This window comes from Astyanax mexicanus, chromosome 21 (genome assembly GCF_023375975.1).
Source record: "Astyanax mexicanus isolate ESR-SI-001 chromosome 21, AstMex3_surface, whole genome shotgun sequence".
Taxonomy (NCBI): Eukaryota; Metazoa; Chordata; class Actinopteri; order Characiformes; family Acestrorhamphidae; genus Astyanax; species Astyanax mexicanus.
In genome coordinates, this window is record NC_064428.1 from 23766398 (window position 1) to 23783623 (window position 17226).

The 17226-nt window shown below is 42.0% G+C and overlaps 1 protein-coding gene across 2 annotated transcripts in view; it reads left to right on the top strand.

The window, feature by feature from the left end:
* The first annotated feature begins 11253 nt into the window (after nt 1-11253).
* The window catches only part of LOC103033078 (VPS10 domain-containing receptor SorCS1), a 389355-nt gene continuing 383382 nt past the window's right edge, over nt 11254-17226 (top strand). For both annotated transcript variants that reach the window (XM_049469578.1, XM_049469579.1), the window contains exon 1: nt 11254-12267. In XM_049469578.1, the coding sequence (XP_049325535.1) occupies nt 11590-12267 (678 nt within the window). In that variant the 5' untranslated portion in view covers nt 11254-11589. The remainder of the gene's footprint in view (nt 12268-17226) is intronic.

Below are 17226 nucleotides of genomic sequence, written 5' to 3' on the forward strand. Positions count from 1 at the left end.
ATGACATTTTCATCTCCACAAATCAGATAAGGTCACGCTGGGGGAAAATTTGATCCACTATAATCAGTTGACTGCCGGAGGGGTTGAGAGGCTTGGTCTGCACTCTCTGTGTGCTCTGTATCTGACTGTTTCTGTCAGCTCTCTCTACGTGGCCTTCAAGTATCCGTCCATACGACTCCTTATTGACGACTGCCTTTTGTGGAAGCAAACTGCTTTTAGTGGCGACTGATTTCTTTCTTTTTTTTTCCTTTTTTTAAGTAAGGTTCTATTTATTTGACTAAAAATGCAGCTCTGACAAAAAAAAAACGCTTGAAAATGATGAGATTCTTTAATTTTACCATATTGAAAAACTCTGGAATATAATCAAGAGGTAGACGGATGATCACAAGCCATCAAACCAAACTGAACTGCTTGAATATTTGCACCAGGAGTTGCATAAAGTTATTCAAAATCAGTGTGTAAGACTGGTGGAGGAGAACATGATGCCAAAATGCATGTTTAAAACTGTGATTAGAAACTAGGGTTATTCCACCAAATATTGAACTCTTAAAACTTTTTAAACACACTGCTTTTGGATTTGAACTTTATGCCTGCACTCCTGGTGCAGAAAAAAATCAAGCAGTTCAGCTTGGTTTGAAGACTTATGATCATCCATCTTTCTCTTAATTATATTCCAGATGTTTTCAATGTGGTAAAATCAAAGAAACGCATCATTTTTAACTGGTCTCTTATTTTTTTCCAGAGCTGTACATAGGTTTATATGGAGCAACTTTACATAGAGTTTATATGGTGTTTCAAAATGTCTGATTGTATTTATACTAAAACATTTACTTGTATTCTCACCAAAAAACACTATCTAAAGTTTCCGCACCACAGGGATAATTTTAAAGGTTTTAAACTCTTAAAAAAGGGTTTTAAACCTTGTAAATGTGATCTAGATGTAACTCCAGTATCAGCTCACCAACCAATTAGCTCATAGTAGCAGTAATGCTAGTGTCTTTACGGCCTAAACCTGTTTACTAAAAAAAAAAAAATAGTAAAATACATGAGAGATTTCTTTGTTTTTTTTTTCTAGTAGCATACATTATTCTACTATCTGAAATTAAAGAAATACTCAGAGCAAGTACTGTAGTTAATTACTATTTTTAAGAGGCTTTTAGAGTTTTTTTAATCAGCGATGAACAAAAAACTTTCAAAAACAAAAAAAATGATTGAAAACTAGGCTAAAATCGTGTAGTGTGAACCCGAAGAGAAGAGACAAGAATAGATAAGATTAGATGATGGGCTGAGATACTTTTCCCAAGTCTGCTGCTCCACAGTAGAGTAGGGGGAGGATGAGGGGGAGGGTGGGACAGAGTGACAGACAGAAAGACAGACGGAGAGGAAGAGGATGATGAGTGAGTCCCTCGCTCTGAAGGCCTGTCCATAGCGGTACCGTTAATCCAATACAATATATCTATTTAATTCTCGGAGTCCGGGTCTGTGCAGCTGTTAATCATTTTTAATGCCTCTGGTATGACAAGGCAGGGGGTTTAACTCATATAGGCAGAGCGAGAGAGCGAGGAAGAGCGAGAGAGGGGGCGAGAGAGGAGGAGGAGGAGAGAGAGAAAGAGGGAGAGTGAGAGAGAGAGGGGGAGAGAGCAATTTGTCTGATCTTTTATACACTCAGTGCTGACATCCTCGAACATTCGTGAATACACAAATGTCAATTCAAACTGACAGCACTATAGGAATGTTACGTTTTGTCGTGGGTGAAAAAGGACGGAATATTGATATGTAATTAAGACATCATACAATTATGTCTGAAGCATATATACAACTCTGGAAAAAAAAAGAGATCTCTTGAAAATTATGAGCTAATTTAAATTTTACTAAATTGAAAACCTCTGGAATAAAATCAAGAGGAAGATGGATGATCACAAGCCATCAAACCAAACTGAACTGCTTGAATTTGTGCACCAGGAGTGCAGGCATAATGTTATCCAAAAGCAGTGTGTAAGATTGGTGGAGGAGAACATGATGCCAAGATGCACGAAAAAAACTGTGATTAAAAACCAGGGTTATTCCACCAAATATTGATTTCTAAGCTCAGCATCTTTTCTGTTATTTTAGCAATTTCTCATTTTCTGCTAATAAATGCTATAAAATATTCATATTTACTCAAACATATACCTATAAATAGCAAAACCAGAGAAACTTATTTAGAAACTGACACCCAAACCAGCATATATATTGATATATATGCTGGTTGAAATCCTCGGACAGTACACAGTGAGATTAGCCAGCAGACTTTGTCTGATGGTGGGATCTGTACCTACTGTCAGCAGAGTAGTTAGATGTAAGTACTTTTAAATAATGAGCTTCTATAACAGCTAAGCATAAACTAGCTTGTTCATGTTTTGCCTTTTAGCACAAGTTAACACTAACATGCGGTATATGCGATATATGTGACAGTGATTTTGTGCATGAATAACTTCATGAACATGTATAATTTATCATTTTTTTTATTTGGAATATGGGAGAAATGTTGAAAAATGCTTATTTTACTCAGTCATATACCTACAAATAGCAAAATCAGAGAAACTGATTCAGAAACTGAAGTGGTCTCTTATTTTTTTTGGGGGGGGGGGATGAGGAAAAATATAAAGAGAAAGACAGAGAGAAAAGAGAGAAAAAAAGAACGAGAGAGAGGAGCTACTGATATGTATGTATATATATATATATATATATAGTTTGCAAAAACGTGATTGAGCCCTTAAATAGCTCATTCTGGGCCTGAAGGGACTGAAACTGGCCAGGATGGAGCTGGACAGATCTCTCTATGTGAGAGTGATTTTATGCATGAGGAACTTCATGAACTTTGTGTACGGTATAGTCCATTAGACCTATTCTAAAAACTGATAACAGTCTTGATGATCCCTCTGAACTTTGTTCTGGAGCACACATAATTAAGGTGTCCATTTCTTCCAAAAAATGTTTTGTTTTTTAGATGTGTTGCAGGTCTGAAATGCAGGAATGGATTTACAGTTTATTACTTAATTAAATAATGTTCATCAGAGAGAACATAATTCATATTTTGGATATATGTGTCACAGTTTAGCCCGTGTCTGTCTCGTTGTGTCTCCCTCTCCTGGTCTATTGTGCTCCTGCCCCTCTGTTTTCCTGTCATGTGTCCCAGCCATGTGCTATTGTTGTGTTTTTGTCCTTGTCTCCGCCCTAGCCCTGCCCTAGCCATTAGTGCTGTAACCTCTTGTCTCATTTGTAACCCCGCCCCCTTGTTAGCTCCCACAGGTGTCCCTTATGTTTGCCTGTATATAATACCCCATGTGCTCCTTGTTCTGTGTCGTGCTTTGTTTGATCTAGTCCTGTTTCTCTGTCAGAATCTTGTTTAGTTGTGTTTTTGCGCCTTTGAGCCTTTTTGTCTGCAGTGTTCTGGTTTGTTTTCTTTAGTTTATTTATTTGTTTGATTATTTTGTTTGTTTGTTTAAGTCTTTTTCTCATATCCTCATAGTTCATAGTGTTTTGTTTTAGTTACCTTTTCTTTATACTATTTCATAGGGTTTTGCTCTTTTGTTTATTTTCTTGTTTAAATGGAAAATAAAACTAACTTGCATTTGCATCCGGCCTCCTCCTCTTCGTTACATAAAGCACGACCAACCGAGGATGCAGCAAGTCGGTTTTTAGCTATGCAGGAGCAACAGGAATTTTTGGACAGCCTCAGCTCCAGCTCAAGCAGCAGCAGCTTCCGCTGCTCCAGCCTCAGCTCCTACTCAAGCACCAGCAGCACCCACTGCTCCAGCTCCAGCTCAAGCACCAGCAGCACCCACTGCTCCAGCCTCAGCTCCAGCTCAAGCACCAGCAGCACCCACTGCTCCAGCCCCAGCTCCAGCTCAAGCACCAGCAGCACCCACTGCTCCAGCCTCAGCTCAAGCACCAGCAGCTTCCGCTGCTCCAGCCCCAGCTGCAGCTCAAGAACCAGCAGCTTCCACTGCTCCAGCCTCAGCTCCAGCTCAAGCACCAGCAGCTTCCGCTGCTCCAGCCTCAGCTCCAGCTCAAGCACCAGCAGCTTCCGCTGCTCCAGCCTCAGCTCCAGCTCAAGCTCCAGCAGCTTCTGCTGCTCCAGCCTCAGCTCCAGCTCCAGCCTCAGCTCCAGCTCCAGCACCTGCTGCCTCAGCTCCAGCTCCAGCACCTGCTGCCTCAGCTCCAGCTCCAGCACCTGCTGCCTCAGCTCCAGCTCCAGCACCTGCTGCCTCAGCCTCAGCCTCAGCTCCAGCACCTGCTGCCTCAGCCTCAGCTCCAGCACCTGCTGCCTCAGCCTCAGCTCCAGCACCTGCTGCCTCAGCCTCAGCTCCAGCACCTGCTGCCTCAGCTCCAGCACCTGCTGCCTCAGCTCCAGCACCTGCTGCCTCAGCCTCAGCTCCAGCACCTGCTGCCTCAGCCTCAGCTCCAGCACCTGCTGCCTCAGCTCCAGCACCTGCTGCCTCAGCTCCAGCACCTGCTGCCTCAGCCTCAGCTCCAGCACCAGCACCTCCCGCTGCTTCAGCTCCAGCACCAGCAGCTCCCGCTGCTTCAGCTCCAGCACCAGCAGCTCCCGCTGCTTCAGCTCCAGCACCAGCAGCTCCCGCTGCTTCAGCTCCAGCACCAGCAGCTCCCGCTGCTTCAGCTCCAGCACCAGCAGCTCCCGCTGCTTCAGCTCCAGCACCAGCAGCTCCAGCACCAGCAGCTCCCGCTGCTTCAGCTCCAGCACCAGCAGTTCCCGCTGCTTCAGCTCCAGCACCAGCAGCTCCCGCTGCTTCAGCTCCAGCGCCAGCAGCTCCCGCTGCTTCAGCTCCAGCGCCAGCAGCTCCCGCTGCTTCAGCTCCAGCGCCAGCAGCTCCCGCTGCTTCAGCTCCAGCGCCAGCAGCTCCCGCTGCTTCAGCTCCAGCGCCAGCAGCTCCCGCTGCTCCAGCCTCGGCTCCAGCTCCAGCAGTGCCTGCCGCCCACGTGGTACCCACTGCTCCTGACCCTGTGCCCGCGGCTCCGGCCGCCTCTGACCCTGTGCCCGCGGCTCCGGCCGCCTCTGACCCTGTGCCCGCGGCTCCGGCCGCCTCTGACCCTGTGCCCGCGGCTCCGGCCGCCTCTGACCCTGTGCCCGCGGCTCCGGCCGCCTCTGACCCTGTGCCCGCGGCTCCGGCCGCCTCTGACCCTGTGCCCGCGGCTCCGGCCGCCTCTGACCCTGTGCCCACTCCCAGAACTTTGTATGCCCCCCGGCCTATCCCCAGGCCTGCTCCCAGGTCACGGGCTCCTAGGCCCGCCCCAAGGCCCCCGGACCTCTGCCCAAGAACTGTGCCCAGGCTGGCCCCTCTAACTACCCCACAGACTTTAGCCAGTCCTGGGCATCCCCAAGTTTTGTTTGTTCCCATGTCTCTCCCTGTCCTGGTCCCAGTGTCTGTGTTTGTTCCCATTCCTGTCCCCGGTGGTTTTTCTGTTCCCATCCCTGTCACCGTATTTGTGTCAGTCCCAGTAAGTGTATTTGTCCCGGTTCCATCGCCCTGTCTTGTCCAGACCCAGTTTGTCCAGCCCAAGTCCTCTGTCCAGTCTAAGCCCCTAGCCCAGTCTATGTTCTCCTCCACAGTCCAGTCTCTGTCCCAGTCTTTCGTCCAGTCTCCGTCCCCTGTCCAGTCTTTCGTCCAGTCTCCGTCCCCTGTCCAGTCTTTCGTCCAGTCTCCGTCCCCTGTCCAGTCTTTCGTCCAGTCTCCGTCCCCTGTCCAGTCTTTCGTCCAGTCTCCGTCCCCTGTCCAGTCTTTGTTCATGTCCCCTGCCCTTTCTGCATCCCTGCCCAATGTACAGCCCTCTGTCCAGTCTCAGTTCTCGTCCCCTGTCCAGTCTCTGTTTTTTCCGCCTCCCCAGTCTCCATTCCAGTCCCAGTATGTTTCTCCTGTCTAATCTCCTGTCTCAGTTCCTGCCCCTGTGTTCTTTCTCTGGTCTTGTCTAGCCTTGTCTTGTTTTTCTGTTCCCTCTCTCTCGGCGCCTCTGGTAGTGGCGCCGTTGAGGGGGGGTAATGTCACAGTTTAGCCCGTGTCTGTCTCGTTGTGTCTCCCTCTCCTGGTCTATTGTGCTCCTGCCCCTCTGTTTTCCTGTCATGTGTCCCAGCCATGTGCTATTGTTGTGTTTTTGTCCTTGTCTCCGCCCTAGCCCTGCCCTAGCCATTAGTGCTGTAACCTCTTGTCTCATTTGTAACCCCGCCCCCTTGTTAGCTCCCACAGGTGTCCCTTATGTTTGCCTGTATATAATACCCCATGTGCTCCTTGTTCTGTGTCGTGCTTTGTTTGATCTAGTCCTGTTTCTCTGTCAGAATCTTGTTTAGTTGTGTTTTTGCGCCTTTGAGCCTTTTTGTCTGCAGTGTTCTGGTTTGTTTTCTTTAGTTTATTTATTTGTTTGATTATTTTGTTTGTTTGTTTAAGTCTTTTTCTCATATCCTCATAGTTCATAGTGTTTTGTTTTAGTTACCTTTTCTTTATACTATTTCATAGGGTTTTGCTCTTTTGTTTATTTTCTTGTTTAAATGGAAAATAAAACTAACTTGCATTTGCATCCGGCCTCCTCCTCTTCGTTACAATGTTTTTTTTGGAGGGGTTGAATATTGTGTCAAATATTGTTTTCGTACAAATGAGCCAATAGAAACTGTGCAAAATGGTTCATAATTAAAATATATATTTTCATGTTAGCTTCCACTGAAAAAAGGCAAAGAGGTTTTATCTTAAAAAAAAATCTTGACAAGTAATCAAGACGTATATTACCTATTCCGGCTACAACAAAGAACACCTTAATTATTTTTGCTCCATTTATGTCTGAATTGTAATTATGGGATATAGTCACTTGGCGGAAATGAGGAGCGATAAAGAGAATAAGAGAAATAGAGAGAAAGAGAGAGAGAAAGAGAGAGAGATGAACTTTCCTCAACGCTTCCTTTATTGACATTACCTGAGCAGAGAGTCCACAGGGACGTGTTCCTTTTAAGTGGAAATTCTTTTCCCATCTCTAAAGCACAAAAAAGACAAACACAGGAATATTTGCACTTCATTACCTGTGTTAATTTATTCTTTATCTCTGTCTCTTGCTTTCCAAATGGTTATAATTAGTCTCCTTTTTTAAACGAGTTGTTTTTTTCTTGTACGAACGTCTTTATACGTTGTTTTCAAAGTTAATATTAATAAATAGCGCACTTCAGGCTACGTCCTCATGTGGAGTCATGTTTATCAGCGCAAGTAATGAACTATGAGCCTGGTGGTCAGTAAATACGGCCCGCAGTTACTGTTCCCACATCTGGAAACAGCTGCAGCCTAGCCTATTTTGCCTGCTGACAGCAAAGTCAGTGAGTGATATCCATCAACATCCATTTATCATTGCTCAATCGATCAAGCGCACGGCGTTTCGTTTGCGAGATATGTTTACAATTACTGGGGGGAATTTGTAAGCCACTCGTCTGCTACTATTACATGGACAGTGTGTGTGTGTGTGTGTGTGTGTGTTTGTGCGTGAAAAGGAATTGTTAGCGCTGTTGCTTCTTGCTACTAGCAGTATAAGCAGTTGCTTTGGGGCCCAAATATATGACATCCATCCATTCCTGACCATTTTTTTGCAGAAAGTGAGAAATGGCTAAAATAACAAGAAAAAAAAAAAGTTGCAGAGCTTTCAGACCTCAAATAATGCAAGTAAAACAAGTTCATAATTAAGTTCAGAAATCAACATTTGGTGGAATAACCCTGGTTTTTAATCACAGTTTTAAACATGCATCTTGGCATGTTCTACTCCACCAGTCTTACACACTGCTTTTGGATAACTTTATGCTGCTTTACTCCTGGTGCAACAAATTCAAACAGTTCAGCTTGGTTTAATGGCTTGTGATCTTCTATCTTCCTCTTAGTTATATTCCAGAGGTTTTCAATTTGTTAAAATCAAAGACATTCATCATTTTTTATGAGTTTTTAGTGGTCTAATTTTTTTTCCAGAGCTGTACGTCACCAGAGGCATTACCACCCACAGTTGCATCTGGCTATAAGTCTAGTCTGTACATAAAGAATGCAGAAAATAGTATTTTTCAACCCAATTCAAGAAATAATAAAATACCTTATTATTTCTTGTAGATACAAACCAACCTACTTGCGTAGCTGACATGGCCACGCCCACAACTAATTCCACTGGCCAATGATGCTTTAAGCCTTAAGAGTGCCTTTCTGCAGCTCTGTGATTACTTTATTTGGTCAGTTTGGTCAGCGCCAAACTGGTTTGCTAGTTCGAATCCCGGTCATGCAGCTTGCCATCAGCTGCCGGAGCCCTGAGAGAGTGTACAATTGGCCTTGCTCTCACTGGGTGGGTAGATGGCGCTCTTTCCACTCATCGCTCCTAGGGTGATGTCGATTAGCACAAGGCATCTGTGAGCTGATGTATCGGAGCCAAGGGGGTATTTTGGCTTTTTTAACCCTTTTTAGTTTACTACATGATTCTTTATGTGTCCCTTCATAGTCTTGATGACTTCAGTTTAATCATCTTGAATATTTATACAAAACATTTTCAATCAAGGAAATCAAGGAGTGTGGGTTTAGTAATGGAATCCTGACTGATTGCAGGCCATTTTTTTTTAGGAACATGTAATCAAGACCAAAGCTGGACTAGGGGGAAACAAAATTGCACTTCATGTTGTGACACCAGGCCTTCTGAATATGTGAAACATGGCAGCAAACTATTCGTCTTTTTTTTAAATCTATACATTTATTTTATTTTTATACATATATCCCAATTTTTCGCCAATTTACAAGGCTCATTACCCAACCCACTCATTAGGACTTCCCCTATCACTACTGATGCCCTAACACACCAGGAGGGTAAAGACTAGCACATGCTTCCGCTGACACATGTGAAGTAAGACACCACCTCTTTTTGAATTTGGAGAAAAGCGCAGGGACTCTGTTTCCGATACATCAGCTCACAGATGTCTTGTGCTGATCAACATCACCCTTTGTAGTGATAAAGGGAAAGAACGCCATCTACCCACCCAGAGAGAGCAAGGCAAATTGGGCTCTTTCAGGGCTCCGGCAGCTGAGTGCAAGCTACATGAACCAGCAATTTGAACCAGATGATAGTGGCAGCGCTTAGCCCTCTGGACCACTCAGAGCCCAACAAACCATTCATCAATGAGAAGATGTCCCAATATTTTCATACATTAACAGTGTGAACTTGAAGCGAGCTTAGCTTTAATTTTGAATAGATTAAGGAAGGATGGAACTATTAGAATACTGTTCTTCCTCCATTGTTGTTTAGGAAGCATCTAGTCCTCCATAAAGGGATATGTTTAATAGCTTGTGCAACATAGTCTGAAATATTCTCTTTTAAATCATTTTTGGGTGGTCCTAGTTTAGAGAAGGCCACTACAAACTGCAACAAGTAAGTGCAGCTACATGGGCAGGAAATGGAACTTTGAAGGAATAGTCCCTGAAATTTGAAGAGATAGTCCCTGAACCTTGAAGGGATAGTCCCGGAACATTGAAGGGATAGTCCCTAAACTTGGAAGTAATAGTCTCTAAAATTTGAAGAAATAGTCCCTAAACTTGGAAGTAATAGTCCCTGAACTTTGAAGTGATAGTCCCTGAACGTTGATAGGATAGTCCCTGCAATTGGAAGGGATAGTCCCTGAACTCGGAAAGGATAGTCCCTGAACTTTGAAGAGATTGTCCCTAATCTTCAAAGGGATAGTCCCTGAACTTGGAAGAGATAGTCCCTGAACTTTGTAGGGATAGTCCCTAAACTTTGAAGGGATAGTTCCTGAACTTTGAAGGATAGTCTCTGTACTTGGAAGTGATGATCCCTGAACTGTGAAGGGATAGTATCTGAACTTAAAAGGGATAGTCCCTAAACTTGAAAGGACCACCTATTGTTGGTGATTTTCATAAAATATTCTTATAGATGCTTCTTCAGATTACAGTTGCTATTTTTTTTTTTGCACAATTGCTAACCCTATATAGATTGTGCTGGTGTGTTGAGACATTCCTGAGCAATTATACCTGGGAAGGCAAGGTGCGATTTTGGACTTAAGTCTGTGTGGCCAGGTAATTGGACTTGTATTATACTGTACAGTGCAAAATACATCTTGGGTGCATTTACACTTGCACACATTTATGTGGCTTTGGGTTATCCAGGTACAAATCCGCTTTGCTCAAACCACTTCAGAAGATGATCTAAGACATGTTTCATAACAGTGTAAATGTATGTGTCTCTTGTTGACACATTCAGCATCTGAAACTCCATTAGAACAAGAACCCCAGTAATAATTGCTGAATATATCAAGTGAACTTGCCTTTATTGTGTCCCAATAAAGCAATCAGATATCAGATCAAACTAGTTTTTTTTTATATAATCACAAATATAATCCAGATTCTAAAGCAAGTAGGGTCTAGTAGAGTTAAATGAGGTGCCATGCAGTAGAAAAGCACCATTATCGGCATGAGTCTCTGTCTATTCACTTTGAACAACATGAGTGTGTGTGTGTCGATGTGTGTGTAATGTAGGGATGAGTAGATCAATAGTGAGGTATCAATACTTCCGATCCCTGTCCTCTCTGATTGAGAATTGATCATTACATGTAAATATCAATGCTAAGTGTTTACTTTAAGCCGTCAACTCAATAGCTATCTTTTCATTAAAGTAAATGAGAATTTGATGTTAAACAAACGCAAGCCATCAAACCAAGCTGAACTGCTTGAATTTTTGCACCAGGAGCTGCATAAAGTTATCCAAAAGCAGTGTGTAAGACTGGTGGAGGAGAACATGTCAGGATGCATTAAAACTGTGATTTAAAAACCCGGGTTATTCCACCAAATATTGATTGCTAAACTCTGCATTATTTAATGTCTGAAAATCTTTTTTTTTTATTATTGTTATTTCAGCCATTCTTTCAAAAACAAGCTCCAAAATATATACATATATATATTTTTTTTAATTTGGGAGAAATGTCCACGTTGCCTGTAGTTTATAGAATAAAACAACAACATTCATTTTACTCAAACATATACCTCTAAACAGCTAAATCAGATGAAACTGATTCAGAAACTGAAGTGGTCTCTTTTTTGTTACATGTTTTATTAAATGTATATTATTCAATCTCTAGTATGCAACATATCATATTTCTATATATACATATATTTATAAATATTATTCCTGCGCGTGGGCTCATTTTTTCCCGCCTCTATTAGCAGTAGCCCCGCCCCTTCATCTGATCAAGATCCTTCTTCAACTTGGCTGCGCCTCGCAGAGTCACACTTTTGGGCACGAGCGCGCGCGCGCACACGCACACGCTCCTCGCGTCTTCCTCGCATCATCCTCGCCTCGTCTTCTTCACTCGTCTTTCTCTCTCTCAACTTGTGGGAAGAAGAGTTGAGTCGCTTTCGGCGTCGACGGAGAAAAAAGGAGAGATACTGTATAGAAGGAAAGAACCCAAGAGAAAAAGAGAAGGAGAGACAGAGAGCGAGAAAAAAGGATAGAAAGAGAGATAGAGAGATAGAAGAATAGGTGCGGAAAAACAAAGCACGGAGCCGCGTCTATCCGCTGCAGAGGATGCGGAGAGGGGGACGCTCTGGCCAGGGTTGGATCGGGATGTTCGGCACGGTGATGATGGTGCTGATGGTGGTGCTGATGCTGCCGGTCAGGAGCGAGATAAGTTGCCGATCGTGCCAGGTGGCGGGAGGCGAGTGGCGGCCGAGCGATCAGCGGCTGGTGCTGCTGAAGCTGAAGACGGGGGACGCCCGGGACTCTGCTGTGCCGCTCCAGGCAACAGGGTCCCGGGGCGAAGTTGCGCAGGAGGACCGACTCGACGGACAGACCTTGGCCGGGGAGGAGCATCCTCAGAGCGGCAGAGGGAGCGAGGAGGAGCCGGTGGAAGTGGCGGCGGCTTCGCGGAGAAAACGAGAAGTACTGCGAGAAGTACGGAGAAGCTCCACGGACCGCTTGAACGTTTTTGATCGCCAACTGGGTTCGAGTTTGAGTTCGAGTCGTGGTGGGAAAGTTCACGACGGCCAGATTGCCGACGCGCGTCTTAAGTATCGTGGACGCAGGAGCACCGGCAGCGGCGGTGGCAGCAGCCGGGAACGGGCTGAGCTCAGGTGGAATAAGGAGGAGAGGAGGACCTCCAGCTCCAGGCAAGAGGAGCTGAAACTCACCAGCTCCACCTTCGCCCTGACCGGAGACTCCGCGCACAACCAAGCCATGGTGCACTGGTCCGGACAGAACAGCAGCGTAAGTTTCCTCCGATACTTTTTTATTGTGTGTGTGTGTTTATCACTTTTTAAAACGCTGTGCAGAAGAGAGAGTTGATGCTGATGCTGCTGATGATACTGATGCTGGTGATGATGCTGCTAATGCTGGTGGTGGCGATGGTCATGATGATGATGCTCTCTCAACTCACTTCACGCGCATTAATCAATCAATCAATGAATCGGTGTGTTGTTGTGTTTGAACGCATATAAGCGAGCGCGCGCGTGGGAAGAGATGGAGTGTGCGCGCGAGCTGTTGCGACGACCTATGCTAGCTCTAAACAAACAGGATTAGTTTCTCAAGTGGTCCTGCATGGGGTAATTTTCTCTTGTTTTAATAGGGGGTCCTCTGTGTGTTTTTTTTCTCTATGGAAATGACCATGTACTTGTTTTTCTCAGACTTTTTTTGAGAAAAATAATTCCAGGCTGAATTATCTACTGTTTTTCGCTGAACTCCTTGGTCCCCGGGTATTTGGTAATTTTAGTCCCGTAGTGATGCACATCTCTGAGTTTGGTCACCTCCTGTTTAATAAAATAGCTATATGTCCATTGCCACACGTGTTTCCACTGAGACCCACATAAACACAATGGCAGATGGAAATGGAGGAGCTACTGAAGGCTGCGATGCCATGTGACCAAGCAAAAAAAAAAAAAAACACACTGGTCCTCCTGTTTTTTCAATTGCAGTCCGGATGCAAAAGTTTTATCACTGAGTAAAAGTGTGAAATATTTTTCACAGACATCCCTCTGAGAAACTAATCCCGTCCTGATAGATAGAGCTTAAGGAAAATAAGTACAGATTTGTACTTAAAAGAGTACAAAGCTTGTCACTGGGCTGTGCCTTATTTTGAGGTACAATAGAGTACCATGTTTTTTTTTTTTAAATTACAAAGGTTATAAACACTATCATCAGCTGAATATGTGTCAAGAACTTGATGTAGCAAAATTGTCTGGCTTTCAATAATGAACAAATATATAATTAAAATATAAATATTGTTTTTTAATACAGAATGTAGCTTTTGGCTGGTTAGATGGTACAAATCTTTACTTCCTGCTGTTTGGAATGACTTTGTACTTTGTACAGAGGAAAACCATCTGATTATCTTAAGACCAATATTATACATTTAAGGGGACAATGATTAAAATGTGAGAATATGTACCTTTGAGTACAAGAAAGTACTTATATCGTAGCTCTGTTTTTTAGTGTGTAAGGGTCAAAAACAGTGCATCCTGTACCTCCATAACCTCAGGCGTGTGGCTGGTGTCCTCTGTGGGAGCAGGTGAATGGAGCAGCAGAAGCGCAATCACAATCCACGCCTCTGCTTTAGCTGGTAGCTGGAGTTACACAACCAGCATGTAGTGCTCCTCTGTTACTTGGGAAAAGCGCTGCTGTCGCTTCTCCAAATGCATCTTACAACAGTTCAGGTTTGGCAACAGTTTTAGGCCACGTTCTTTAGACGTTTCTCAGGCAACACTATCAGATGGCACAGTGCTTTAAACAGACTAAACATCACTAGTTGGTGTTGGCTAAAAAGGTTGTCACAAACAATTTAGCTAAATGGAATGGAATGGAACTCAATGTCTAACATGAGTCAACATAAGTAAATGTAATTTACAAAAATAGCAATTTATTATACTATTGGCTTATTTGGACCAGATTAAATTAATGTATGGGACTGTGAAAATTGATGTCAACTTTATTATATTTATGCTGCATTTTCTTTACTTCATCTAACCTCAAGTAAACGTTGGATATTTTTTCTTTGGGCAACTTAAAAATTCCATGGAATCCCATGCCCAACACAAGGCCTGTTTAGACCAAGTTAAATTTACCAGGGTCAGGGTCTTAGGGCAAGTTTACAGCATTCAGGGTTGTAGAAGTTTATTGTTGTTAGCTACAGTACCAAGTACGATTTATGTCTTTTTTAAAATAGAGATTTTTTTTTTTTTTTTGCATTACAGCAAAGTGTTTGTTCAACCAAAAATGAATTGACCTCCTAAAACCTCAAACTCTTTGCTGTTTGGGCTAATTGGCACCTGATTAGTGTAAAAACAAAGAATGATCTTTTTACGTGAGGTAGTTTCTGAGAACAATTATGTCCACGTATGAGGACTTTAGTTTTATATTTATATAGAATACAATGAAGTTGCAATAAGTGCAAAACAAAAGTAGAAACAACACTTGTGCCCCTTTAAACAATATGGCTCATTTAAAGTGCTGCTTCAACAAAAAGACATAACAAAGTAAAAAAAAAAAAAAAACATTTACTGTATTTACAAAATTGTAAGTGTAACATGTTAAACTCCTTTGACAGTCTACTGGCCTCATAAGAGGACACCAGGCCCTTGTAGAGCAAAAATTTGTATACTATAAATATACTTAAATTTGTGTACTATAAAACTGTGATGTTTTGAGTTATTGTACTGTTGCAACCCTACCAACATATTAACATGTATCAATCATAGAACATCAAATTGTTTGGATATTGCTATTATAAGGTTTAGCAAATATTGACATTGTTTGACACAATATATTGTTGGATTTTAACATCAGAATGACGTTGCTGTGTGGCGCTTGGAAGATATTCGAAAACCAACATATCAATATCAACATCAAATGTCTGATCAACGTCTAACATCAAAGGAAACTTTGTATTAAATGTTGTCTTGATATCAAATTTTGGTCACACAACATTTATTGGCATCAGCCAAGAACTAGCAAGTTGATTTTTGTATTTAAACCAATCAAAATAATGAACATAATTCTGTTAGACAGAATTCTTCTATGATGTTTCTGTTTTCAGTTTCAGCACCATGGTTTGCTCTATTGCTCTTTAACTTGGCAATAGAGTGGAGAACAGCAAGTTAAATCATTCATTTATCTCAACAGCATGACATCACTCGAGAGAACAACTTTCTTACTGACTGTCTTAGTTTTCTGCACTTCAGTCCAAACATGTGGCAAGTTTGCCTTTACAAATAGGGGTGGATAAAACTATTGGGATGGTGTTATAATATCACATTCATTCTCAATGAAGATAAAAATGCAGGTAAAGTACAGGAAAAAGTATAAATATATTTTAAATATAAAAGTATAGAAAGCATTTATTGAGTATTTTAATTCACTCAATAATGTAAAAATTGTAAGCACGTAACCAAATACTTGGGATGTGGTTTTACAAGTCTATTTACAATGCTTTCATTTTGCCTCAGAAAGCAGCATGCAGATTTTTACTTGATGGTGGGCTAGTGAAAGTATATATAATAGTGCATATTTATAAGCATGTTTTTAGCACGGTTTTATTGTGAGAACTGTAACAAGGCTAGATAAATTCCCAAGTCTTGTCAATATAAATAATAATGCTGTCCTTTTGGAGTCCTCTGGCATTTTTGATTAGTCAGATGAAAAATAATGTAGCTGGTCGTCTTGGGTTGCATTTTGCTTAGCACCCGGTGTGCTTGTCTGCCTGATTTTTTTTATTTTTAGTGATTTTGGAGAGAAGAGAAGGTAATAGATGATTAGCTTGTGTTAGCTTCTAGCCTAGCATGGGTACCTGTATGCTTCCTCAGCTTTCATGGCCTTGTCGAAATTAGCATTTTAGCTTCTGAAAACATCTTTATAAAATATGAATGCATTTTCATTCATGCATTAGAAGATAAAGCATCAGAAGTCCTTGCTTACCAGTTTAAGTGGCTTTGCCTTTGATTTGAATACAGCAAATTGCTAAACTTACAACCTTGGTGGTCTTGTGTTTTTTTGTACCACTCGACCAAGAAAATATGTCCGAAAATGACAAAAACATGGCACATTTGTTGTTCAAGTGAAAAGTGTACCAGCGAAAAGACCAATTAATGTGCCGATTGTTTTCATTTTGTTTAATTCCGTTGCTAGAAAAAAAAAAAATTGTGTGCATGTCTTGCTCAGCATTTCTTCAGCTTTTGATCAAATGCTTTATTTTGTTTGGGTTTGGTCATAAAAAAAAATAATTTGTGAATTTAATCCTATGGAAATGCATGAATTCCAGCTGTTGTTGAAAATATTCATGGCTTTGACTTTGATTTGAATGGAGCACAATGGTCAATTTACAAATACAGTGGTCCTGTGTTTTGTCCCACTCGTTTTTTTAGAGAGGAATGTCCAATTCTTTCAGCAACCAAAATTATTTGGCTGAAATGGCAAAAATATCATTTTTGTTGTTCGACAGAAAAGTGTACCAGCAAAAAGCCAATTAATGTGCCAATTGTTTTCATTTTGTTAAATTTTGGTCCTAGAAAAAATAATTTGTGTGCATGTCTTGTTCAGCATTTCTTCAGCTTTTGACCAAATGCTTTATTTTGTTTGGGTTTGGTCATTATAAAAATAATTTGTGAATTTAATTCTATGGAAATGCATGAATTCCAGCTGTAGCTGAAAATATTTGTGGCTTTGCCTTTGATTTGATTGACACATTGCTATACTTACAACTATGGTGGTCCTGTGTTTTGTCCCACTCGTTTTCAGAGAGGTATGTCTAATTCTTCCAGCAACCAAAAATATTTGTCCGACAATGGCAAAAACATAATTTTCGTTGTTCGACTGAAAAGTGCACGAGAGAAAAGACCAATTATTTGCCAATTGTTTTCATTTTGTTCAATTTCGGTCCTAGAAAAAATCATTTGTGTGCATATCTTGAGAAAAAGTTCCTGAAGTATTGTTCAGGATACATAAGTTATTTTTAGGAATGATGACTTCATATCAACTTTCCTTACCTCTCTAATTCTCAGCTTAACATGTCAGTTATTACTGTAGAATTACAGCACTCTGTAGAACATGTCTCTGTTTTCAGATTAGCATATTCAGTATGTAGTTGCGGGATGTCAGGATGTAGTTTTTGCAGCTCTTACAGTATGCTGTTTTTCTGGCAGGCCTGTCACTGCTGAAGTTCTTGTGCCTCTGGCGAGA